The following is a 27,205-nucleotide window of genomic DNA, read 5'->3' as shown; positions in this document are numbered from 1 at the left end:
ATTTTATTCCCTCCCACATATTTTTCTGTCCAGTGACACTGGTCTCCTGGCTGTTTGACAAAACGAGATGCTGCATCCCTGGCCTCTGTGCATTTTCTCTGACTGTCCCTAATGCATGGAATGTTCTCCTTCTTCATAGCTTACTGGCTTCCTTCTCTTCCTTTAAGTCCCAGCTAAAATTCCATCTGCTACAGGAAGTTTTTCCCAACCCCTCTTAATTCTGTTGCCTTCCCTCCCATTTATTTCCTAATTATTCTGTATATGTCTGGTTTGTACATAGTTGTTTCTACTCCCTTTAGATTTTGAGCTTCTTTTGCTTAGCATAGTTTTTGAAAGCACATAGAAGGTGCTTAATAAATGATTACTGGTTGACTACTTTGTTATTTGGAGTCAGGAAGACTCATCTTCCCTGAGTTCAAATTTGGCCTCAGATACATACTAGCTGTGTGACCCTATGCAAGACTCTTAAACCTGTTTGCCTCAATTTCCTCCTCGGTAAAATGAGCTGGAGGAAATAGCAAACTACTCCATTATCTTATTATCACTTTATTGTGCTGTATCAAAAATACTGTGCTATAAGAAAACCCCAAGTAGAATTTGTACATGACTGAAGAATTGGACACAACTGAAATGATTCAGCAACAGCACTTTTTATTCATCTTGCATAAATTGTTATATTCTGGTAACTATTTCTAAGTTGGAAATATATTTTGTGTTTGAATTTAGTTTTATTTTGGTTAGGATTGAGACCTCGGCTGCCAGTTTTGGGGAGTAAGACTTTTAAGAAATGCTGTAAAAAAAAGAAGTGTTTAAGCTCTTTTAAGAGTTATATATGGTAAAGTGGGTAGAAGGCCAGCCTTGGAGTCAGGAAGACCTGAGTTCAAGTCTTATTTCTAACACATACTAGTTGTGTGACTGGACAAATCACTTAATGTTTCATTATCCCAGGCAACTCTTATAAGACTTTAAGTTAAAATTGAGTTGTTGATTGGCCTCAATGGAAGGAGTTTCCACACTTGATATTATTCAGGGAAATTACAGGTCCTAACTAAAAACAAAACCACCAATAGGAAAACATAGCAGGTGCAGGACATTCCCTGTTGGAACTACAAAAATTTGGTCCCTTTACCTCAAAGAACTTACTTAAGTCTGATTGGAGAGATAAGACTGATGCAGGAATAAATATAATCTAAAATAGATTGTCCTAAAAGCAAAAGATAAGTGCAAACAAATTGCTGTGGGTGATAGGAAGAGAGAGATAATTATTTCCAGTTGGTGCATAGTCTGTAGTCAGTCAGTGAACATTTATTAAGTGCCTTCCATGTGTCAGACACTGTGCTAAGTGCTGGGGATACAAAAAGAAGCAAAAGACACCCCCTGCCCTCAAGGAGCTTACAGTCGAACAGAACAGACAACAAACCAATGAATATATACATACTATATATGGAATAAATAGGAAGTAAATAAGAAGAGGAAGGTACTAGAATTAAGAAGGTTTGGGAGAGGCTTCTTGTAGCAGAAGGGATTTTATTTGGGTCTTGAAGGAAGCCAGTAGGCGGAGATGAGGAGGGAGAGCATTCCAGGCATGGTGGATAGCCAAAGAAAATATGTAGAGCAGAGGGAAAGAGTGTCTTGTTTGTTGAACAGTAAGGAGGCCAGTGTGACTGAATTGAAGAATATGTGGTGGAGAGTAAGGTGTAAGAAGACTTGAAAGGTAGTGGTGAGGGAGTGCTCTAGGATATGAAGGACTTTGTACACCAAACAATAATTTGTATTTGGTGTTGGAGGCAATAGAGAGCTACTGGAGTTCATTGACTAGGGGGACTGCTTTAGGAAAATCACTGTGGCTGAAATGGAGAATGGATTGAGTGAGGGGGAGATGTGAGGCAGTCAGAGCCACCAGCAGGCATGTGTCTAGCATGAGATTATGAGATCTTGCACCAAAGTGAGGGCAGTGTCAGAAGAGAGAAAGAAGCATATTAGAGAGATGTTGCAAAAGGTGAAATTGACAGGCCTTGGCAATAGATTGGATATGAAAGGTAAGAGAGTTAGGAGTTGAGGATGATTTCTAGGTTGTGAACTCAAGGGACTGGGAGGATGGTGTCCTTTACGGTAATAGGGAAGGTAAAAGGGGTTGGTAGATTTTAGGGGGAAAGATAATGAACTTGGTTTTAAACATGTTGCATTTAAGATAATTACTGAATGCCTATTTTGTGAAGTTTGAAAGGCAATTGCAGATTCAAGAATGGGAGTTCAGCAGAGAGGTTATAAGGCATGATAGGAAGATTTGAAAATCATCAGTATAAAGATGATAATTAAATCCATGGGAGCTGATGGGATCATCAGTTGAAGTAGTGGAGAAGCATAAGAGAAGAGGGCCCAGAACAGAACACCTATGGAATATCTACAATTGGAGAGTGTGACCTGGATAAAGATCCAGCAAAGGAGACAGAGGAGAGTCAGATAGGACAAGAATTGGGAGAGAGTGCTATCATGAAAACCTAAAGAGAAGAGAATATCAAGTAGGAGAGGGTTGTCAACAGTGTCAAAGGCTCCAGAAGAGTTGAGGAGAATGAGGATTGAGAAAAGGCCATTGGATTTGGCAATTAAGAGATCATTGGTAACTTTGGAGAGAGCAGTTTTGATGGAATGATGAATTCAGAAGCGAGATTGTAAGGGGGTAAAGAAGAGAGTGAGAGCAGAGAAATGGAGGACTTTTCCAGGAATTTAGCCACAAAGGACAGAAGAAATATAGGACAATAGCAGGGATGCTGGGGTTGAGTGATTTTTTTTTTTTTTAGAGGATAAGGGAGACATTGGCATGTTTGTATGCAGTAAGGAAGCATCCAGAAGACAGGGAGAGATTGAAAATATATGATAGAACAGAGATGAAAGAGAAGAAAATCTGTTGGAGGAGACAGGATGAAATGGGATCACTTGACCAGGTAGAGGTTAGTCTTGGTACAGAGTTAGGCCACCTCATCCTTGAGATAGGAATGAAGGAGATGATAATGGCAGAAGGCATTTGAGTGATAGGAGATGAGGAAGAGGTGAGGAGAGAGCTCATGGTTCATGGCTTCAATGTTTTTCTATAAAATATGAGGTAAGATTCTTAGCTCAGAGGGGGCTGGAGGTTAAAGATGGGTGGGTTAAGAGGACCTATGGGAAGTTTGAGGAGGGATGAAAAGGTTTGGAAATGCAGCTGTGGACAGTGGGATAGTGAGTTGATAAGGGAAGTATAGTAGGATTACCTAGCAGCAATGAGGGCCTAGTTGAGGTTATATAATATAAGTTTGTAGTGGACCTAATGAGAATGGTTTTATGATTTTCTCTGCCTTAGTTTATCATGTGTAGGAGTGAAGGCAGCAGATGATGGAAGTTATTCAAGGCTGAGGCTTGGCAGAACATTGGTGAAATGATAGGAAGGCTAGGGACCAAGAGGTCTCCTCAAATAAAGGGGATAAAGGAAAACTTTATGAAGGAATGAGAAAGCATTTAGTAAGGCTTTGTTGGTTGCACTTTGTTTAAGAGGAGAAGGTAAAACCAGACCTGGGCCTTAAAAATAAGTTGTCTTTCACTTTATACTTAATTGATAGCTTAAATCTTAAAACTTTTACACGGCGCTCAATTTTCCTGTGTGACTTTTTTTTTGTCACCTGTTTGTATAATCTCATCCCAGTTATGTGAAATAGCAAGTTCCATCCCTTTTTTTCCTACTTTCTACATTAGTGTTTTCTTCCTTTTACCCTCTTTTTGCTTTTCTGGCTCTCAGAGCAATATCAGTCCACCCCGGATCCTCTGTTTTTCTTATTTAACTCCCCTAATATCCTTTAAAAACATTAAGGTTCTGAAGGGGCACTTGATCATTCTCTCTTTCTTGGAACGTTAGTACTACATCATCATAGAACACCTTTCAGTGTATCAAATGAATTACCCTTCTAGGTTTCTCTGGACTGATATTGCAACATCTCTTTTCACCTTTGATCTTTTTATCAGAAATGCTCATACTTCCTCTATTTCATTAAAGGCTTGTGTTTCTCTCTGTGAGATTTTACTCAGCTTTGTTGGGTAAGTCATTCTTCATAAGTGTTATTTATTTTGTCTTTTGGAAGAAGTATCCTCTCATTTTTTGTGGATGTTGCCAGGTCTTATGTGATCCTGAGTGGTTTTTTTGTACTTGAACTACTCTTTTTGACTGCTTCTAGTATTTTTTCTTTGATATGAGAGCTTTGGATTTTGGCACAGGCATTCCTGGGATTTTTATTTTGGAGCTCTTTTTAGTAGGTGATTGGTGGATTTTATCTATCTTTACTCTCTGATTTTAGTAGCTCTGAGGCAGTTTTCATTCATGATTTCTTAAATAGAGTGTCTAGGAATTTTAGGAATTTTTTTTTTTCAAATCATGGCTTTTATGTAGTAGAATCTTTCTTTCACCTATTTTCTAGGGTCATTTAAATGTTTTTGATATCTTTATCTTTAAAAAACATTTTTTTCAATTAGTCAAAAGCTGCCTTTTCTCCCTCTTCACACTCCCCCGCCCCCAATGAAAGGAAAACAAAACCCCTATTACAAACACATATAGTCAGACAAAATAAATTTCTCTGTTGTCCATGGCTAAAAAGAAAAGAAGTCTCGAGGAAGCTAGGTGGTCTTGGAGTCAGGAGGACCTGAGTTCAAATCCAGCCTCAGACACATAACACTTACTAACTGTGTGACCCTGGGCAAGTCACTTAACCCAGATTGCCTCACCAAAAAGGCAAAAAAAAAAAAAAGTTGTCTCATTCTGCACTCTGAATCCACCTATCAGGAAGTGGATAACAGGTTTCCATTAGTCTTCTGGAATTGTGGTTAGTCATTACAAAGATCAGAGTTAAAAGTTATCTTTACCTAATTGTTGTATAAATTGTTTTTCTGGTTCTGTTCACTCTGCATCAGTTCATTTAAGCCTTTCTAGGTTTCTCTGAAACCATTCCATTCATTGTTTTTAAAAGCACAATGGTATTCTGTCAAATTTGTATGCCATAACTTGTTCAGCCATTCTCCACTGATGGACACCCCCTCAGATTGCCATCCTTTCCCACCTCAGAAAGAGCTATAAATATTTTTGTACATGTTTCTCTTAATTCTTGTGTTTGAACTTCAAAATTTCTATCCAGCTCTGATCATTTTATCAGGAATGCTTGGAAGCCCTCTATTTCTTTAAAGGTTCGTTTTCTATTTCATAAAGGTTCATTAGGATTATATTCAGTTTTGTTGGGCAAGTAATTCTTGGCTCTTAGCCTATATTCTTTGTCTTCCGGGATATGGTATTCTTAGCTGTCTATGCCTTCGTAGTTGTGACTGTTAAATTGTGTATGATCTTGATTGTGGCTCCTTGCTACTTGAATTCTTTATTTCTAAGACTGCTTGAAGTATTTTTTCTTTGACTTGGAAGCTCTGGATTTTGAATACAGTGTTTCTCTGGGGGTTTTCGTTTTTGAGTTTTTTTTCAGAAGGTGGCAGGTGGATGCTTTCTGTGTGTACTTTGCCCTCTGATTGTTAGAGGTCTGGGCAGTTTTCTTTTAAGATTTCTTGAAATATGATGTCTAAGCTCTTTTTTGGTCATGGCATTTGGTCATGAGGTAGTCTAATTCTTAAATTTTTTCTCCTTGATCTGTTTTCCAGGTCAATTGTTTTTTCTATAAGATACCATACATTTTCTTCTATTTTTCCCCTCTTTTGATTTTGTTTTAATATTTTTTATTGTCTCCAGTAATTTTCTTCTTTTTGGTCTGTTCTCATTTTCAGGGACTGCTTAGGCAAAGTTTTGTACCTCCTGTGCCAAGTTGTAAATTTCCTTTCCAATTCTATTCTTCCTTAGCTCTCCTTTCTTTCCTTCTTTTTTTTTTAAAATTTAATTTAATCAGCCAAGATTTGCCTTTTTGCCTTCCCTAACCTGCCCTCCCTCTACCCCCACCCCCAATTGAGAACACAAGAAAAATAAAATCTATTACAGACATGTATAGTCAATCAAAACAAACTTCCACATTGGCCAGGTCCAAAAAAAAAAAAAAGATTTCATTGTACAGTCTGAGTCTTCCTCCCTGTATCAGGAAGTGGGTAGCCCATGTCATGTTTTCTTTAGTCCACTGGGACCCTAGTTGGTCATTATGTTTAATGTGAAGAGGTAAGCATGATAATATTCAATCATGTTCAGTCATAATTTGTTCATTTGTTATCCAGTTTATGAACATCCCCTCTGATTTCCATCTTTTGTTATCTCAGAAGAATTATATTTTTGTACATCTTTGAAGTTTGTTTTGCTTAGAACTAATCTTTCCCTTAATTTAGCCTCTCTCTAATTTTCCCTCCACTTTCTTTCTCCCTCCCATATTCCTGTTGAATGAATGAAATGTGGTTGTGTGTGTGTGTATGTGTGTGTGTGTGTGTGTGTGTTTTCTTCCTTCTTTTGGCTGTTTGAGATGAGGGTGAGATTCAAGGGTCAGCAACTTCCCTATACCCTATATAGATGTATACTTGTGCATCCTTTTTATGTGAGGTAATTTTCCCTAACTTCCTTGTGCTTCCCCCATCCTGTGTGTCCTTCTCCTCTCTTTCCATTCTTCTGTTAAGATCATCAAGACATAACAGAACTACTCCAGATCTTGTCTAATTGGACTCCCTCTATGACCCCTGATGATGAATGTTCAGAGGGGATGTGTCATCTGCCCACATTTGAATGTAAGCAGTTTATCTTTATTTTGTCCTTTATCCTTGTTCATTCATATTTACCTTTTTGTAAATATTTACCTTCACTCCTGTATTTGAACTTCAGAGTTTCTTTATAGCTCTGTTCTTTTTTTTCAGGAATGCTTGAAAGTCCTTAGTTTCATTAAGGGTGCATTTTTTCTTTCTTTCTTTCTTTCTTTCTTTCTTTCTTTTTTTTTTTTTTAGGCAATTGGGGTTAAGTGAGTTGCCCAGGGTCACACAGCTAGTTAGTGACAAGTGTTTGGTCTGAGGCCGGATTTGAACTCAGGTCCTCCCGACTTCAGGGCCGGTGCTCTATCCACTGCGCCACCTAGCTGCCCCAAGGGTACATTTTTCCCCCCTATAGCATTATACTCAGTTTTGCTGGGTAAGTTATTCTTGAATGTAAGCCTTTTTAGAATATGATGTTCCAAGTTCTCTGCTCCTTTATAGTGGTAACTACTAAATTGTGTGTGATCCTGACTATAGTTCCTTGGTACTTGAATTCTTTCTTTTCGGCTGTTTGTAGTATTTTTTTCTTTGGTCTGGAAGCTCTGGATTTTGGCTTCGATGTTCCTGGGAGTTTGTGTTTTGGGATTTATTTCGGGAGATAACCAGTAGGTTCTTTCTATTTATACTTTGCCTTCTGGTTCTAAGATATCTGGGTAGTTTTCTTTTAAGATTTCTTTAAATAGGATGTCTAAGTTCTTTTTTTGGTCATGGCTTTCAGAAAGTACAATGATTCTTAAATTTTTCTCCCTGATCTCTTTTCCAGGTCACTTGTTTGAGATAACATTTTCTGCTTTTTTTCGTTCAGCTTTTTGCCTTTTTTTAATATTTCTTGTTACTTCATGGAGTCACTAGTTTCTATTTTGTCCATTCTAATTTTCAGGGAGTTTGTTGTTTGGGCCAAACTGTTAATTCTCTCTCTCTCTCTCTCTCTTTTTTTTGGCTAGGCAGTGGGGTTAAGTGACTTGCCCAGGATCACACAGCTAGTAAGTGTCAAGTGTCTGAGGCCAGATTTGAAGTCAGGTCCTCCTGACTCCAAGGCTGGAGCTTATCCACTGTGCCACCTAGCTGCTGCCAAACTGTTCATTCTCTTTCCACTTCTTTCTTCCATAGCTCTCATTTCTTTCTCAAAGTTTTCCTCAAACATTATCATTTTATTTATAAAAAACATTAAAAAAATTTTTTTTAAACTCTTGCTTCATATCTTCTAAGAATTTTAGTTGAGTTTGTGCCCAATTGCTTGTAGATGTTTTGTGGTCATTCTTTTCTGTGTTTGTGTCTTGAGTGTCTCTGCCACTATAATAGCTTGTTATGGTGGGGTTCTTTTTTTGGTTGCCCATTCTTCCAACCTCCTTCCTGACTTTGGACTTAATGTTAGTGCTGGGCTCTGCCACATTTCTAGAGGGAAGGCCTGGGTTGGTTCTCTTGGTTGCTTTCTTGGGATATTGAATGCTGTGTTATTTTAGGATCTCAGAGACAGGCTGGGGATCTGGAAGCTTATGGTGTTGCCAAAGTGGTCTGATCCAGGGCAAAGTATGAGTGCTGCCCCCTGGTGTGAGCTCTGCAAGTTCCTATCTTACATTTGGGTCTGAGCGACAGTAGACTGTGCTGAGCTCAAACACCATCAGCTAGCAGAATGCTATCTGCTAGTTCAGTGACGGAACTGCAGGCTCCCCTTAGGTCTTAGATTCCTTCCCTGATTATTTCTCTGCAAGGTGTTAGGCTGGGCTGGAAGCTAATGAGTCACATCGCTGTTGCTTGCTTCTGAATTTGCTCCTCCATTGGTACATTACCTACAGCCTGAGACTTCTGGGACAGGGTAATTTGGGAGCAGGGCCACTTATCAGTCCACTCTGGATCTATGACTAGTTACTCTGTATTGGGCAACAAAGCTGCTGGTCAGTACCTTTCTCCATCATGGTGCTCCAGTAGGGGTCTGGAGATATCTTGCAATGGATTTGGGACTTCTTTATTGTCCCAGTTCACAGGATGTCCTTTGGCACTGCAGTGCTGCACCAGGCCCTGTCCCCAGTGTCCGAAAACCTCTGTCTCCCTATGCTGAACTGGTCTGGAAAAATGACTTATTATGACTTTTTTTTTTTGGATTTCCTGTTCAGGATTTTGTCTGGTGCATTTTCTAGATCTGTTTGGAGCAGTTTGGGGATGGGGCACAGCTCGCTGTACTGCTGTTTCCTGCTTCTCCATCTTGGCGTTTTTGATGTTTTATATTTAGTCTTTTGATTTTTTCTGATATTTTTAATAACTATTTCATGTAGTTATTAATTTCTCTTTGGTCTGTTCTAGCTTTCAGAGAATTCATTACTTGGGTTAGGTTTACTATTTTCTGTTCTCTTTTCTTTGCTATGGAGCTTTTATTTCATTTTTATCTCTTGCTTCATTTCCCGTAGATCCTCATGTAGATTGTGTGAAAATTTCACTTTTGCCTTTTTAGTTTCCTTGCAAGTTTTACAGTTACTCTTCTTTTGGGGATCTACAATAGATTTAGGTATCCAGTAATTTTTTATACTATTTTGGGCCTTCCTTGGTTTACTCAGGTCTACAGGTTATTTCTTGGTGTGGTTGGCTTAGTTCACCCTGCTTTCTGTGATGACCTCTGCCTCCTAGAGTTAGGCTTTGTAGATGTTTGAGGTTTCAGAGCCATGGATCTTTGGGTCCTCTGTGTTATTTCAGTATCTCAGAGCCCCTGAGTCTGGAGTGTCTTGCTGGTTCTCTGAGGTTTTCTCAGGGGAACCCTTTGCTTGTGATGCCTTTAGGACATAGAGCTTTGCAGGCTACACTTGTTTCTCGCACTTCTCTACCACAGCTTCTGGCTTTGTTGCCTACACTGGCTTTGCCGGTGGCTCCTTTTCCTATTTTCTAGGTTTCTGGGTGACTTTTCATTCAATTCTGGGGTGAAAGAAGTCACTGTAGATTCTTGATTTCTTGGTCATTATTCAGTCTAGTGTGAATTTCAGGTTTTTGCTGAAGTAATTATTCAGGAACTGGGTGATCAGCCATAGGGTCATGCAGCCATCTTGGTTGGAAGTTCCATCATTAAGGCTACTTACTGTGTTGTGAACTGATCTAACCATTCTGGAGAGCAATTTGAAACTATGCCCAAAGGGCTATAAAACTGTGCATACCCTTTGATCCAGCAATACCATTACTAGGTCTGTATCCCAAAGAGATCATAAAAAAGGGAAAAAGACCCATATGTACAAGATTATTTCTAGCAGCTCTTTTTGTGGTGGCAAAGTATTGGAAATTGAGGGGATGCCCATCAGTTGGGGAATGGCTGAACAAGTTGTGGTATATGAATGTGATGGAATACTATTGTTCTGTAAGAAGTGATGAGCAGTCAGATTTCAGAAAAACTTGGAAAGACTTACATAAATTGATGCTGAGTGAAATGAGCAGAACCAGGAGAATGTTGTACAGAGTAATAGTAACATTGTGTGGTGATCGACTATGATAGACTTAGCTCTTCTCAGCAGTACAGTGATCAAGACAACTCCAAAAGACTCACGATGAAAGATACTATCCACATCTAGAGAAGGAACTGTGGAGTCTGAATGAAGATTGAAGTGTACTATTTTCACTTTTTTTTTGTTTTTTCTTTATCGTGGTTTTTCCCTTTTGTTCTGATTCTTCTCTTACAACGTGACTAATGTGGAAATATGTTTAATATGATTGTATATGTATAACCTATATCAGATTGCTTCCCTTCTTGGGGAGGGGGGGGAAGAGAGGGAGGGAGAAAAAATTTGGAGCTCCAAATCTTATAAAAGTGAATGTTGAAAAGTATCTTTACATGTAATTGGAAAAAATAAAATACTGTTAAGTGGAAAAAACCACATAATAAATTTCCCAAGATACAAAAAAAACAAAAAAGACTACTTACTGTGCTTCTCTTATTCCCCACCCCCAGCCAATTCCTTGCTATGTCTCCACTCATCTTAGTTTGGGTACTTACTGTCTCACTTGGACTCTCACAATAACCAAATTGGTCTCTGCTATCATTCTCTCTCCAGTCTCTGCATACATAGCTACTAAAATCATCTACTTAAATTAAAGATCTGAATAAGGCACTCCCTTCTGGTAGTCAGATAGTAAAGTATTCTAAATGTCAAACTGAGGAATTTGTCTTTTATCCTAGAGGCACTATTACTTCTAGCCTTGATTAGATTTTGTGATAGTCAAAAGAAGCTGTATCTACTTTTGAGTCTGGCTAACATTTAAGTTAAAGTCTGACTCCAGTCTTTCTTTCTAGATTTATTTTCATACTTCCTTACATTTACTTTATGTTCCAGCCAGTTTGATAGACTTACTTACAAAGTCATTCCATGCCTGGAATGTACTCCCTGTTTACCTTAGCCTTATTGAGTCTCTACCAACCATCAAGTCTCAGCACGTGTTCCACATCTTATATATAGGTGCTCACAGTATTTTCTTCCTCTTCAAATTCTTGAATTTACTCATTTGTTGAAATGTTGAACCCTCAGGCCATAGTTGAAAGAAGCTCCTTGAGGACAGTAACTGATTTATTTGAAAAAAAAAAATTTGTCTTTTTGCCTGGAAATGTTAGAACCTAATAGTTGCTAATTAATGGTTGTTGAACTAAAGTGTCTCAACCAATCTGCTTATTGAGCATGGTATTAAAACTTAATAGTTAATAGGTTCTAAGTAAAATGAAGAAAGAGAACCTTTTACAGTCAGTTATTTAATTTGGATAATCTAGAAATGAGAATTAATTGATTGTTTCTGTTTTAGGCTCTACGCTACTTGGCAGAATGCCGGGCTAACAGAGAAAAGATGAAAGGTGAACTGGGCATGATGTTGAGCTTGCAAAATGTAATACAAAAGTAAGTAGACTGTGTTTTGTTTTGCTAAAAGTAGAGAAATAGATTGTCTGGCTAAACTTACATACAGTCCATGTAAAGTCTTGGTTGAATCCTTGAAGTTGAATATGTATGCAGGAAGTCCTCGTTTATGCTTAATTATTTGTAGAAGAGGTGTTATCATTTGAAATGATTTAAGTCAAGCCTAATTTTTAATTGACCCCAAAAAGTGAGATTCGCCTCCTGGCGAAGGGCCTGATAATCCAGCATTTTCATTTCTACTATAAATGAATTACAAAAACAAAAAACCCTACATTGTCTCTAAATTGATTGAAGTAAGCAGAATAGTAACCGATTTTATGTAAAATTGTATTTCATGTGATATAGTATAGTTTCTAGCAGTGACTTTCAACCCTTTTGAGTGTTAAGACCTTTTTAAAATATAAAAAACATTTCACAGATCCCTCTCATGGTAGTAGTTATACTATAGGTATCCACTGATTGAGAACACAAATGGTGACAAAAAGCTATTATGAATTCTGTAATCTTTTAAATTTGTATCTTATTCATCACAACATCTACATATATTTGAGAAATAGTGCATATATGAGAGATATTATTTAGTCTAAAAGGACTGCTTACTGTACTGAATTATCTTGCACATTTTGTTGGAGCTGAAAGAAACACAGTGTTTGGTGTATATATGGTGGTTTCCCAGACTCCATGAACCCACAAGATAGGAACCACTAGTCTACAATTTAAAGTTTCTGTGTTATTTACTGATTTACTTCATTGCTTACTACAGTGAACCAGAAGGTGATGGAGCAGTCTCATCACGAATTTATGGGTTTCAGAAGGACTTCTTTGGGGAGATTGTTAGGCATCTATTTTTGAGGAGGTTATAGAGGAGATTTAGTGCCATTTGATTGTTTTTTGAGAATGATTTTGTTCTTGAGCTGCTCATGGCCACCCGGTCTTCAGTGCAGCCTGGGATCTGGGGCCAGGCTGAGCTGAGGAAGACCTTGCCTGAAAGCAATCTCTGACCTGAGTGAACTTTTCCATTCCCTGATAAGTGGGAACAGTGAGGAAGGGGAATAACCTATGTGTGCCTGTCCAGGTCACTAGAGGATTTTTACCATCCTTAATGAAAAGACCAAAGCCTAGTAAAAATTTGACTTGTAAAACCTAGGAAGGAATCAGTGACAGTTAAGATTTTGGTTGTGGACTTCACCTTGGAGGAATAGGGTCACCCCCATTCTTTTAAAAAATGTCCTACCAATTAGAGCAAGGGGAAGACTTTAGTTGCCAGAGGGTATTGTCCCAGAAATATTTGTGCAGACACCTCTCTAGTTCAGCTCTTTTTTTCCTTTCACTGTCAAATCTCAGCTCCAGCTTCTGGAGTCTCCCTGGGCTACTCTCTTCTACCTGCTCTAAGGCAGTGCCACCTAAGAGCTTCCAGAGGCCCTCTTAGAAGCCACAACACCTCCAAGGCCCTTCTTATGCTGTTGTTTTCTATTTTCTGACTGAGTTCCTAGATTCCCTGGGCTCTTCTTCTTCCTTCTCCTGTGAGGTGGGCCTCCCAGGTTCTAAGAGGACATTACACCACCACCTGTCATGAGATCAGGCCTTCAGGGAAAGACCTTGAATTATCTGATCATCTGTCTCTCATTTCTTAATAGAGAATAACTTTATATGGTAACTGATAGAATATAGATGACTGACTAGGAGTTGTTACCCAAGATAGTAAGAATACAATAGAAAAACATCTACTTGCAAACCTTGTTGAAAATTTATTTCGCTAGGCCCAGATGAGCTACATCCTTGGATCCTGAATGAACTGGCAGATGTGATTACTGAGCCACTGTCAGTGATATTTGAAAGATCATGGAAACAAGAGAGGTACCTCAAGATTAGAGAAGAATAAATGTCCTAATTTTAAAAAAAGAGAAGAGGACAAAATCTGCAAACTCTAGGCCATATAGTTTGACTTTGATTCCTATTAAAATTCTAGAACAGATCATTGAAAAGATTGCTGAACATGTAGAACATCTAGAAAAGGAAGCAGTGATTACAAAGTACCAGACTTCATGAAGAAGGGTCATGGCAAGCTCATCTCATTTCCCATTTTAACAGGACCACTAAACTAGAAGATGAGAGGAATGCTGGGGATTGTTTACCTAGATTTTAGCAAAGCTTTGATAAAGTTTCTTATACTACTCCTGGTGAGAACATGGAAATACTTGGATTGGATGAGAATACAATCAGATGGATTCAGAAATGGTTGATTGGCCAGATTCAAAGTAGTTGTTAATGTTTCAATTTCACCATGGCAGGAGGTCTCCAGTGGAGTACCCCAAGAATCTGTTGCTTGGCCCTGTGTCAATCACCATTTTTATCAGTGGCTTGGATAAAGGAACAAATAGCATGTTTGTAAAATTTGCAAGATGTATCAGAGCTGGGAAGATAACTAAGACAGTGGATGACAGAATCGGTATCCAAAACAGATTTGGACAGGCTTGAGCATTGGGACAAATCTAAGATGATGAAATTCTTTAGGATGAATATGCAAAGCCTTTCACTTGGGTGCAAAAATAATTACCTTCACTAGCATAAGATGAGGGAAGCATGGTTAGATGTGAATTTAGAAAAAGAATCTGAAAAAAGATAGTGGACCTCAGAGTTAGCAGTTGTGAGGTGAATTTTAGTGTGTGTAAAGTGCATTTTTTGTTATTCTTTCTTAGAGTTTTCTTCTCAGGATCCATAGCTATAACAATCTCTACCTTCTAGTAGAAACAGTTTCTACCACACTTGTGCAGTAGATACAGGGATGAAATAATGTAAAATTGTGAGACTATGCTGGCAATGTGCCTTCTTTGTTGTTTCCCTATAAAGCAAATGGGTGTTGGTCAGTGACTGGGGACCCCCATGGGGTGAATGTGCAGGCTGAATGCTGTGTGTGCCTTGATTGGCCACCAGCAAGGTTTGGGAGGGGGAATCTGTGTCTTTGCTTCAACTGGCCCCCATTGAGGCTTGAGGGGATTTAGGGGAGAGCACAAGTTGTGCTGATCTTGATTGATCCCATTGAGATGAGGGGTAGTTGCCCCCACTTCACACCGGCCCCTGCAAGAAGGGTTGTTAGGGAATGCTATAGGAATTAGAGCTCCCCTTATCAGCAAACTCCCTTTGAGAAGACTAGACTAGAATAAAGTAAGCTTATTTAACCGCTTATTCCATTCCTGTCTTCACATCTGACTAGATCAAAAGTGAACCTGCTAGCGAGGGAGGTGCTGGAAGCCCTCCTTTGTCTCTTTCCTAAGAAATGGTGTAGTCAGTGTGTTTACTTGTCCAATCGCTGATTTGATCTTGGGCTGCATTTAGAGGGGATAGCTTACAAGAATATGGAGTTGAGGGTTTCACCCTACTCTGACTGTACTCTTATTCAGTTCTGGGTGCCACAGTTTAAGAAATACATTGATAAGCTGGAGAGTGTTCAGAGGACAGCAACCAGCATGGTGAAAGGTAGGGACTCCCTGTCATAAGAGGATAGTTTGAAGGAACTGGTAATGTTTAGCCTGGAGAGGAGAGGACTTGTTAAGACAGGCCAGATGTCTTACAGATGTCTTATTTGAAAGACTGTCATGGATAGGAAGATTAGGCTTGCTTTGTTGGGGGGCTTAGCCAGGAGCAATGGGTAGAAATTGCAAAGAGGTAGATTTAGGCTTTACTTCAGGAAAAACTCCCTAACAAAGGAGCTGTCCAAATGTGCCCTCCTTGGGGGGTCTTTAAGCAGGGGCTTAATGGTCATGTGTTGACTAGCTTATCTTGGGGATTTCTCCTGTGCATGAGTTGGGACTAGGCGGCTGCTGAGGCTTCTTCCTTCTCTTAGATTCCATGATTCTGAAGCTCTTTCAGATTTTTCAAAGCGCTGTGTACATGTTAGCTCTTTGGTCCTCCAAACCATCTGCATGGCCCCTTGTTATCTCCAAAATTAAATGTAAAGTCCTTCATTTGGCATTTAAAGTTCTTAGCAACCTCCCCCTGTCTCGGTGCTTTTGGAGTGGCTGCCCTCCCTGTGCCTGGAATGCTCGGCCTCCCTTCTACTTCTTTGGCCCCTTCTGGACGCATCTCAGATGCCTTCCTTTGCAAGAGGCCTTTTGTGGGGCTCCCAGCTGCCAGAGCCCTCCCTTGTAAAGTTACCTTCCATCTGAGTTGTTTCTTGTGTGTGTGTGGTTGTTTTTACTCATGTCTGACTCCTGAGGTTTTCTTGGCAGAGATACTGGACTGGTTTGCCATTTCCTTCTCCAGCTCATTTTACAGGGGAAGAACTAAGGCTCAAAGGGTTAAGTGACTTGCCCAGGATCACACAGCTAGTAGGTGTTTGAGGCCAAATTTGAACTCAGGAAGAGGAATCTTCCTGACTCCAGGCCTGTGCTCTATCCATTGTACCACCTAGTATGTACCTACTTACTTACCTGTCTCCTCTGTTAGAATGTCAATCTCTTGGAAGACATGATTCTTTTTGATTTTCTTTGTATTCTTGGAACTTAACATAGTGCCTTGTACGTGGTAAGCAGTTCATAAATGGTTGTTGATTAATTTTTCAATTAATTTTTCAACTAATCCAGGAATGTCTGTTTTCCATTTTTAAACATCTTCATGTAAAATTGTTATGTATGGAGCATTTTATTTAAGAAGCAGGTATTGGCATACTTGAGCTGCTATCTTATTTTCAATGGTGGCTTTACCTTTCACCCTAGTATTATGAAGTCATATTTCCCTTTCAAATGCATGAACTAAACCTTATTTGTTATGTTTTTAGTATCTTCTGATCCTTCACTATTGTGGCTTCACTGTGTCAAAAAGTTTTCAGAATGACAGGTTTATAGACCTAGAGCTGGAGAGGAGACTTGGAAGTCATTAAGTAGAACCCACTCATTTTATTTTATTTTAGTTTTAATTATTAATTTGTTTTTAGTTTTCAGCATTCACTTCCATAAGCTTTTGAGTTTTAAATTTTCTCCCCCTCTTTCCTCGCGTCTCTCCCCAAGGCTCTGATATAGCCTCTGCATATACATTCCTTTTAAACATATTTTCACATTAGTCATGTTGTAAAGGAGAATTAGAACCAATGGAAGGAACCACAAGAAAGAAGAAATAAAACAAAACAGAAACAAAAAAAAAAGCAAATAGTATGCTTTGATCTGCATTTAAACTCCATAGTTCTTTGTCTGGATGTGGATAGCATTTTCCATCATGAGACTTCTGGAGATGTCTTAGATCCTTGCATTGCCGAAAAGAGCTAAGGCCATCAAAGTTAATCATCACACAATATGGCTGTTACTGTGTACAATGTTCTCCTGGTTCTGTTAATTTCGCTTAGCATCAGTCCATATAAGTCTTTCCTGGTTTTTCTGAAGTTCACCTAGTCATCATTTCTTATAGCATAGTAGTAGTCCATTACATTCATAGACCACAACTTGTTTAACCATTCCCCAGTTCATGGGCATCCCCTCAATTTCTAATTCTTTGCCACCACGGAAGGAGCTGCTATAAATGTTTTTGTACATGTGGGTCCTTTTTCCATTTTTATGATCTCTTTGGGATACAGCCCTAGAATTGGTATTGCTGGGTTAAAGGGTATGCACATTTTATAGCCCTTTGGGCATAGTTCCAAATTGCTCTCCAAAATGGTTCGATCAGTTCACAGCTCCACCAGCAATGTAATAATGTTCCAATTTTCCTACATCTTCTCCAGCATTTATGATTTTCCTGTTTTGTCGTGTTAGCCAACCTGATAGGTGTTATGTGGTACCTCAGAGTTGTTTTGATTTGCCTTTCTCTAATCAGTAGTGATTTAGAACATTTTTATATGACTATAGATCTAATTCTTTTATCTGAAAACTGCCTGTTCATATCCTTTGATCATTGACTTGTATTCTTATAAATTCTGCTCATTTTATAGATGAGAAAATTGAGGCTCAGAGAAAAGTGACTTGCCTAGGGTCATCCAGATAGTATTTTTTGTTTTAGGATGATGCAAACTGTGGTCCTGACTTCCAAAGCCAACTCTTTGTCTAACTGTGCTAGCAGAACTCAAAAGCAAAAAGTTCTCTCCTATGTTTTCACCTCAGATCATCAATGATAGTGAATTATAACATGACTAAAGTACTGTTTTTTGTAATATTGTAAAGTATTGAATATGAGGTGACTACAGATTAATAAAAGAGATTTTAAAAAAACTGTTAAGACTATATATTTATGCAAGTCATGTTGCTATTATATTTTACAAACCACAAAAGAAATTCCATATCATTACTTTAGTCACAGGGCACTATCTATGCTACCTTCTTTCTACCGAGATATGTGTGTGTGTGTGTGTGTGTGTGTGTGTGTGTGTGTGTGCTCTTGTGTTTGAAAAAGAGAGGGGTTGAGTGACTATTGAAACTAGAGGGGAAGTTGTAGGCAAAGTACATCAGCAAGCCCATTGACTTAATCATTTCTGTGCTGCGTGCCTGTTATTGTTAGTGTGGTGTTGGAATTGAATTTGGAATCTGAGCACTTGGGTTTGAGACTCCAGTTTCTCATTCATCAGCTCTGTGACTTTGAACAAGTCATTTGCCCATTTTGGGTTTCCAGTTTCTCTTCTATAAAATGAGGATAACAGTCCTTAGACTGCTCACAAACACAGGATTGTTATAAAAAAATACTTAACTATGAGCTGTTATTATTATGCAAGTGTAATGCTTAGCCTGATCAATACCAATTTCCAGAAATGGCTGATGATAGCTGCTAATAACTTGAAATATAATTGTTTTTTCTTAATGTTCTTGGGGTAAAAGTATTTTTGTTAGTCTTGATTTCATAGATGGCTTATTTTTGTCAGCTGAGTATATGCATATTCATTTAATATATATCATACATATTCATTTTATATAGTTGTATGAGGAATATAATATAAAATGAATATGTATGATATATAAAATGAATATGCATATATTCTTTTGACAGCAACATGCTATCTTACATATATGTGTATGTGAACTATATAATTTTTCTTTTTAAAAGATACTCATATTCCAGAATTGTACCTGGATTAATGTAATGATTTACTTTTTCATTCACTTGACTTTCTGTTTGGCATTGTAGTGATAGAACAGTAGACTAGCAAAGAGTATATTTGTCTTAGTGGCTGTTGAAAAGCCATTGACTAAATGTTTGCAGTCTTATAGTATCTTATTTTTTTCTACATACACAAATATTAGAATGAACTATTTTCTGTCAGCTGGGTTTTCTGTGATAATCAGACACCATGAAAAATCTTAAACTTCCCTGTAGGCTTTGTTTTTAATGATCATCTTACTTTTTTGCTTGCTATTTTTGTATTCTCTGTATTTGATTGCTTGTGAGTTGATCTTTTGGTCCTACTCCTTTCACATGCAAAGTCTAATAATTATTTACTTTGGGGAAGGAGGGGCAAAGATAATTTATCATGGATAATCTTCAAGCCTGGTAATTGGTTTATTAAATACATTTCCTAAATTTTCACTGAAGAAAATCTCCAATTTAAATTAGCCTTTGTCAAGCTTTTTTAAAATCAAGGAAAATAAGCCAAATACTAAAAAAAAAAAATCTTTAACTACTTATATGGAAAAATAAACATTTTTGAAAGTATTAAATTCTAGCAAAAGATTTTGGGGGTATGGTATATTATGGAAAATATATTTAGGAACATTTAGCATTTGAAAATGGAATATTATAATGAGTTTTTAAGAGCAAAGATTTTTGTCACTCCACTTTTCTTGTTAAGATTTAAGGACATCTAGTTGACAAGAAATGTTTGGAATCAAGCTTTTAATTTCATGGAAACGTGTTAAGGAAGTTATGTATTGAAAAGGGGGTGGAAATTATTTTTGTCTCAGAAATGAAAGACTGAAATAATTCAATAGTGATTTAAAATTACATTTTATTTTGATCATGAAAAAGGCAAGGAAAGTGAAAATGAATGAATATAAAGATGCAGAGATTTTTGTGACTTTTTTAGGGAAATAATAGTCATCAGTTACTAATAATTATTAGTATTTCTTTAAGGTATTAAAATTTAAACTTTAAAAAAATTTTTAAAATTTTTAATGGCCTACTTATATGTAAATCACTGTGCTGGGTATTGATGAAAAAATGAAAAATGGTCCTTGCCCTCAAGGACCTTATGTTTTACATAGCAGGCATCAGCTGCATTGGCACATTTCATTGGCACAAAACATTTCATGTGAATTTTAGAGATACCGCAATTTGAGTGGTATTTTAAACCTTGGGAACTTTTTCATTCTTGTTAAACTGAAATTTTTTTTCAGTTTTATATTTTGAGAGCTGTTTTCTGCTTATGTCTAAAAGTAATGATAAAATTCATGTCTGCTTCTCCAAGTTTAATCCAAGTCTGTTTCTCTTGTCTGTTAAAGGAATGTTGAGCCTGAACAGCTAGGTACTTTAATAAAAAATTCTGAGGACGTAGAAGGATATGAGAAAGCCCATTATAAGAATGACTAACACAGGCCTGCACAACATACAGCCTGTGGGCCACTTGTGGCCCGCGAAAGGATTTCAGGTGGCCTGCAAAAAATGTAGAGGATATAAAAGAAAGTAAAGATGTAAGGAGTACTTTTTCTCAGCCCTGTTTAACCTGCCTTTTGCTAGTCACTGTTGTGCCTGTTATGTTACTTGGCTGGTGGGTTGCCACTACCCACTCTCTCCTACTTGACATGTGACCTGCAGCAACCAACCATTGTCAGTCTGTCTCTAGTCTAAGAAGAGTGAGAGTCCTATCTTTTCACTGTGTTTTCAGTCATTACTGGCATTGAACAGGGACAAAGTGAGTGCAGCCACGTGCCAATGCAGCTGATGCCCCCTATGCGATGAACATTAACAAATCGAGGGCCTCTTCCCCTCCCTCCAAGTTACATGAGTGTCTGGTGCTCTCTCCAAGGTCAGACACTCAATTCAGTATTTTTTTGTATGTGAGCAGTTGCTGTGGAGATTTTTTGGTTCTAACATTAAAGTTTTGGGGGTGACTTTGTAAAATGGTTGATAAAAAGAAACAGAAGATGGAATCAGAACATAAAGTGTTTAATCTAAAGTGGACAAATAGATACTTGTTTATTTACATGAGAGACAAAATATTGTGCTCTGTTTGCTGAAAAATAATAGCTGTTCTGAAGGAATACAATTTTTGTCGCCATTTCAAACCAAAACATCCTGACTTGAGCAAATTGGACACCAGTGAAAAACAAAGCATCCAAATTGTTGAACAATCTCAGTGGAGAACAATGGTTTTTCAAGAAAGTAAACTCAGGAAATGAGGCAGCTACTAAGGTTAGTTTTCAGATTTCTAAAGAAATCGATTTCAAACATGATTTCAGAGTGTGATTGCTGACAGGAAGTGTAATACATACCATTAACTAAATGTAAATAGTAAGAAAACCTGAAAAATGTATTGGAACTTGTACTGCTTAGCTAAGTAATTTTTTTACACATGAATGTGATTTCATGATAAATAAAAATCTTAAGTAATAAGTGTGATTAATTGATATTAATTGAAATTTCCCTTTTTAAAATATGGTTTATTTGCAAAATAGTTTAATCGTTAATTATACCTTTACTTGGAAAATGAGCCACTAAAAATCTGTCTGAGGCCCAAAGAAGTTTAGCCTATTTTAATTTTAGTTTTGGCCCCAAACTACTGTGTAGGTCTGCTTTAACATAATAGTGTAACAGTGTATTTTTCCCCCTAAGTACCTGTGAATAATTAATGAAGTAATTCTAAAATCAAGCTACTTAAGTCTTGACTTTTAGCCTTCCTTGAATTTCGATTGGTCATTATGTTAATTTGATTTCTGGAAAACAAGGTAAAGCTCATATAATGCTAGGAGTGTCATCATTTTCGTATCTCCAGTGACTAGCACAATCTGGTGCGCATAGTAGGTGACTTAATAAATGTATGAGTCATCTTACTGATGTTTTTTCATAGATAATTTTCATCTTTGCTTTCAAGTGTGCCTTTAATACAAGAGTCTTGTTATAACACAAATATTATGTAATACAAAATTTGGTATAAAGTAGATGAGTCTAAGACCTTGTCTAAATGGATTTATTGATAGAGGTACCAAAGGACCGCATTATGACAGTTTTATTTATGATTTAGTGGGATGTACAAGACTTAAGCTCATAACTTTTTTTATAATTTTCATGACTCATTTGCCTGTTAGAGACCTCCTTAATTTGAGTGTACACTATCGCATTAACATTCTGTTGCCTTCATGGTGTTGGAACATTTTGAATTTCAAAGGCATTGGTTACCAAAAAATGTTTGTAAATTTGACTTATAATTTGGATGTTGTTGTTTGCATTTATGGGAAGATGCTTAGCAAAATCTTTTGCTCCTCGGCACCAAGACTTTACAAGGCAACCAAATTATGATCATATTTTGGTTCAGAACATCTCTTACTTCAATACTTCAAGAATCTGTGATTTCCTCAATGTGCATACTGCCCCTCGCTGAAATCGATTACAATCCCTGCCTGTCTCACAGTTTAGTAGATGGACTTTGAAAGTTGCTGTAATTAACAATTCAATACTTTGTAGCTAACCTAGTGATGAGCTTCACAGCTGATCCTCAGGCAACAGATGTTCAGTCTGTCTCAGGTCTGTATATCTCTTAAATTCTCTATAAAAAAATTTCAAATGTGTTGTAAAATCATGCATTATAGGCTAGGAAGTATTTTTTAAAATTTGGTTGCCCATAAAAAATTATTGTAGCTTTTAGGTCTCCTTATTTCACAATGAAAAGCAAACTTCATCTTTGTGATCTACTTTTGTCTTGGCTGGAGGAGACATCTTTAACTATATGACATTTATATGGGATTCCAAGCATCTGTTTTCCATATATTACTAATGTGGACCTTGACAGATGTTTTTCTGGCCACAGGAGATTGATTTATCACAAACCTAACTTTAACACAAGCATTCTTTAGGAAATCATTCAAATTTTGCAATTTCATATACCCATATCATAAGAAACGTATGTTTCCTAGACTGATAATTGTTTTCTTTGATCTGGCTACACCAGGGCAGACATCCAGCCAGCATGAGAGTAGAAGAAAACTGTCAGAGCATCCATCTATCTCTTTAGGAGGCCTGAGTTAGGGTGAGATGTAGTTGTGCTGCTATGGAACTGCTGAACTGTGGAAGCACCAGAAGGATGTTCCCACACCCCAGAAGGCCCCAGAGGGCAAGAAAAATCTGTTATGGAGGGCTGCTGCTTGATTAACAGAAGAGAAACACTAGACCTGGCAGTAAGCCGTGGGGAACCAGATAACAGAAAGCAGGTATGGAGAATGGGGTTGCTTGTTATGGGGGAAGCAGGGAAGGTTTATTAGATATAGAAATAATTCTGGGTATTTTCTTTTTGCCCTCCTTTAGTTGTCATTCTGTGAAACTCTACTCAACTTCACTCAGTTGTTAACACTTGCAGGTTTCTCTTGTACTGGGGTCAAATTGGTGCTTGCAGATTGGCAATTGGATTGATTTCAAAATCACTGTTACTTTCAGTTCTTTAACTGTGAAGAGAATTTTTGAGTTCCCTGTCACTCAGAATGAGTCTGGCATTATGTCCTAATTCTGGTCTCTTACTAACAAAAACTCTGAGCATTCAAGGCTAAAACTCTTTTGTATTCTGCCTTTTGGTTCTGGAGTCCTTTGTCAGAAGAAACATAAAATGTCAGCTCAGAAGATCTAAATCTAACTTATGACATATTTGTTGTCTGGGGTTTGGAGAAAAATAGTTTTGATGGAAGATGTGTTTTGTAAAAGTGCTTTGGAATATTTAATACTATAAATATAACTTGCTTTAATAAAATGTGACATTCATTTGAAAACTACTAACATTTCATGGAGAAAACTTTATAAAATATTAGATTTAGAAACAGTACTTTTAGAATAGTCTGATATTTTTCTTGAGGCTTGCGAAGATAATTTGACATAGGTGTCTGATGGTAGGTGAAAATCTTTGCATCATTCCTTTCTGCTTTTCTCTTCTATGTAATTCTTTTAACAATTATTTGTTACCCCAAAAATGTAGCAGATAATTACAGTCTTTCTCAATTTATTATTCAAGAGAGAAGCATAGTTCCTGCAACTAAATGATAAGTACGGAATAACTAGCAAGCTGAAAATCAACTTTGAGTGTAATTCTGTGCTGCATAAATGTATTTTTTCCCCCAAAAGGATAGAGTGCTAAGTTACCTCTTAAAAAGAATGTTTAAGAAGTTTTCCATGAGGTGTCAGCAGACCTTTAGCATTAATATTGGTATATTCAGTAGTTTATGAAGAGTGTGATGATCTTAATGGCTCCTTATGGACAGTATAAAGTAGTATTAGTAGCTTCTAGAATTAGAATGAATTAGAATTTATAGCCTATATGGAAATATACTCATTTTGTGTTGAGAATGAAAGTGACTTTTGATAGCCAACTGGGGTTAAAGTTCATTGGTGTGGGGTATTTTTCTGGGGAGTTCATTTTATGAATACCATTATGGTACTCTTGACTCTAACTAATGTATTAAAAATAGTGATGGAGAATCAATATACCAAATAGCTCTTATTATAAAATGGTGAATTACTAAGAGTAAAATTCCAATTACTTAGCTAAAAGAGTTTTTCAAGATAGTCTCTATTTGCCTGGATGTCAGGTTTAACAAGCTGAACTAAATCCAGCACATTAATCAGCTCCTCCAATTTATTACTTGCCCAAGAAGATTAGGGCAATTAATATGTATTTAATTATATAGCTTCTCCTTCAGATATGACCAAATATACCACTGCAACTCCAGACTTATGCTCAGACCCTTTCCTCCCTACTTTTAGTTTTGAATAGCCTTTAGTCTTTGAACATTGGAATAGACATAATATCTCTATCTTTACTGTCATAGCCTTTCATTTTAATTTTTAAACAAATTTGTTAAATCACCGAGAAAGGATAATTTATAAATGATGTAACTATATGGAGGTTGTATGGTAGTTTATATGATTACTAGAATATTGAATTGGAAATAAGACTTTTTTCTAAACTATTTTTCTTTTCTACGCTAAAATACAGAGATACTTCTTTTCTTTACCTTAGATCTGTATTTGAAACAGCATAATAAGAAAGTGGAGTTGAATAAAATTAATTGGACTTTGGAAAATAACATGGTGATGGCATTACATTAGCTTCAGTGGTGATTATTAATTTTGAAACAGTGCCTGGCAGATAGTAGACTCTTGATAAGTACTTACGGATTGATTGGAAAACTTTCTAACAATAAATTGAGAGGTAATACTAAATTGATTAATGGAAAAATGACACAGAATGTGGTCTAAGCAGAAGGATAATGGGAAAATTCTACTACTTTTGATAAGTTGAGATGCGTCTCTGAAAATCAAGATGCATTCTTCAGGTTACTTACATTTTTCCACTGAATGTTGTATTTGGTAACTTCTTTTAATTGAAATAGATTGAAATCCCTCTGTGACACAGTATATTATCTTTAGAGAGTTGCGGTGGACCCCTAAATCATCACCTTTCAAATAACCTGGTTATGGTCCTCCCTGTACTTAGTTAGGCAGATCTTTGGACAATAGGCACGGTCTATGACCATACTACACTTGTTTGAAACCTTTTAGCAACCAGGTTCACCTCATTGCCGGAGTGATGCATCTGAGCCATAACTTTTTTATCTGGAGGTAATGATAGCAACCTTTTTAGTTCTTTAGTTAGTCACCTGTTGCCAGTTGTGAAGGGAGACATCTTGAATCTTGAGATTTCTGGATCATAAGGGGAAGAGAATAATGTTATTTAGAGCAAAAATGAATCCTAGAGGCAGCTTAATTACTCTGACTTTTTACTTTAATTTACTAGACTTCCTGAAATTCTGTTAGTTTGAGATGCTTATATGATTCTCATCCTCCTTTGAGAGTGCTGTAGATAAGTGTCAGCTAGTTCAGTGCATTTGCCTTTTTTTCCCTCCAAGTGAAGGTTTTTGATTTCTCTGTACAAACTCCTTCCACTGATGCAGATCAGCAGCACATCAGCAACCTAATGTACTTAGAGGGTTGCCACACAACCAGTTTGGGTCACAAAGGGGATTTACCCATGGCCATATAACTAGTATGTGTCAGAGTCAAAGCTTGAATCCAGATCTTCCTGGCTCCAAGATCAGTCTTCCTACCTTTCTTCTCAACATGTGTAGAACATGTGCATGTTTTAATTGACTGCAAGCTCACTAGAAGTCATCAGTATGTTGTAGCATCAAGAAAAGCTAATATAATCTGAGACTGATTTAGTAGAGGTATAGTGTCCAGTGTAAAGGAGCATTGATAGTCATATTATATTTTGCTGTGGTCGGACTTGGTCATCTGGAATATTTTGATGAGTTAAGAACAGCACATAATAGGAAGGCTCTTAGTAAACTGGAACATGACTGAGATGGTGAAGGGGATTCCGAACCATGCCTTGTCAAGTCAACAAGTATTTGTTAAGCATCTACTGTGTGACAGGCATTGTGCTAAGCACTGGGCATACAAAGATAGTTACTAACTATGTGACCATGGGCATAGATGACCATCAGCTTCTGATGGCAACGCTACTGATGGGGAACTTACTCCTTATGGAAAGCAACACTTTCCATTTCTTAGCTCTAATTTGTTGCAAAGAGTTTTTGTCTCTTGAGCTTCTGAACTCTCTTTTCCTCTTTTAGGGAGGCAGTGGAAAGTGGGCTGGATTTAGAGTCAAAGAACCTGGGTTTAAATCTTAACTTTTCATTTATATTTGTGTCCAGCCCAGTTTCTTCAATTGTAAAATGAGGATAATATCACCTTCCTCCTAAGGATGTTGTGAGGACAAAATGAGATGATGTTTGTAAAGTGTTTAGCACACAAAGTAGGCGCCATATGAATGCTAGCTATTACTATTAAAGAGAGGCAAGAAACAGTCCCTGCTGTCAAGGAGCTCACATTATAAAGGGGGAAAAAGCAAGCAAACCACTATGTATAAACATATATACAAGATAAATTAAGAGATCATCAATGGAGGGAAGGCACTAAGCAGATTTAAAGGGATACATGTACATGATAACAGTCAAATATAAATATTTAAAGGGTTGATATGTGGAAGAGATTAGATTTTATCTACTTGTTCCTTAGATTTAGTGTTGGAAGGAAACTCAGGTCATGAAATTCACGCTTCTCATTTTTTAGATGAAGAAATAGATAAGGATCAGAGAGGTCATGTGAACCCAATCATACAAATGCAAGTGGAAAGTTAGGATTTAAACCCAGATCCTTTGACTCTAAATCTAGCTCACTTTCCATTGTTTCCCTAGAGAGGAAAACAGAATTCAGGTCAATAGACAAAAACACTTCGCAACAATTAGAGCTAAGAAATGGAAGGTGTTGCTTTGCATAAGAAGTAAGTTCCCCATCACTAGAGCTGCTATATACAGAAGCTGATGGTCATTTGTGGGGGTGGGGATGATATTGATAGAATTCTTTTGGTCATTGGGCTAGATGACTTCTAATCTTTCTTCCAGCTTTAAGATTCTGTC

The 27,205-nt window shown here is 37.3% G+C and overlaps 1 protein-coding gene across 1 annotated transcript in view; it reads left to right on the top strand.

Annotated features, from left to right (window-relative positions):
• Positions 1 to 27,205, top strand: part of LOC114053700 (armadillo repeat-containing protein 1) — a 90,347-nt gene that overhangs the window by 23,798 nt on the left and 39,344 nt on the right. Inside the window, exon 3 of the mRNA XM_027876821.1 lies at positions 11,506 to 11,597. Within this exon, the coding sequence (XP_027732622.1) occupies positions 11,506 to 11,597 (92 nt within the window). The remainder of the gene's footprint in view (positions 1 to 11,505; positions 11,598 to 27,205) is intronic.

The sequence above is a fragment of the Vombatus ursinus genome, unplaced genomic scaffold (assembly GCF_900497805.2).
Source record: "Vombatus ursinus unplaced genomic scaffold, bare-nosed wombat genome assembly UNPS02014812.1, whole genome shotgun sequence".
In the NCBI taxonomy this organism is placed as follows: domain Eukaryota; kingdom Metazoa; phylum Chordata; class Mammalia; order Diprotodontia; family Vombatidae; genus Vombatus; species Vombatus ursinus.
Note: the sequence above shows the minus strand (reverse complement) of the source record. Positions and strands in the feature narration are given on the sequence as shown.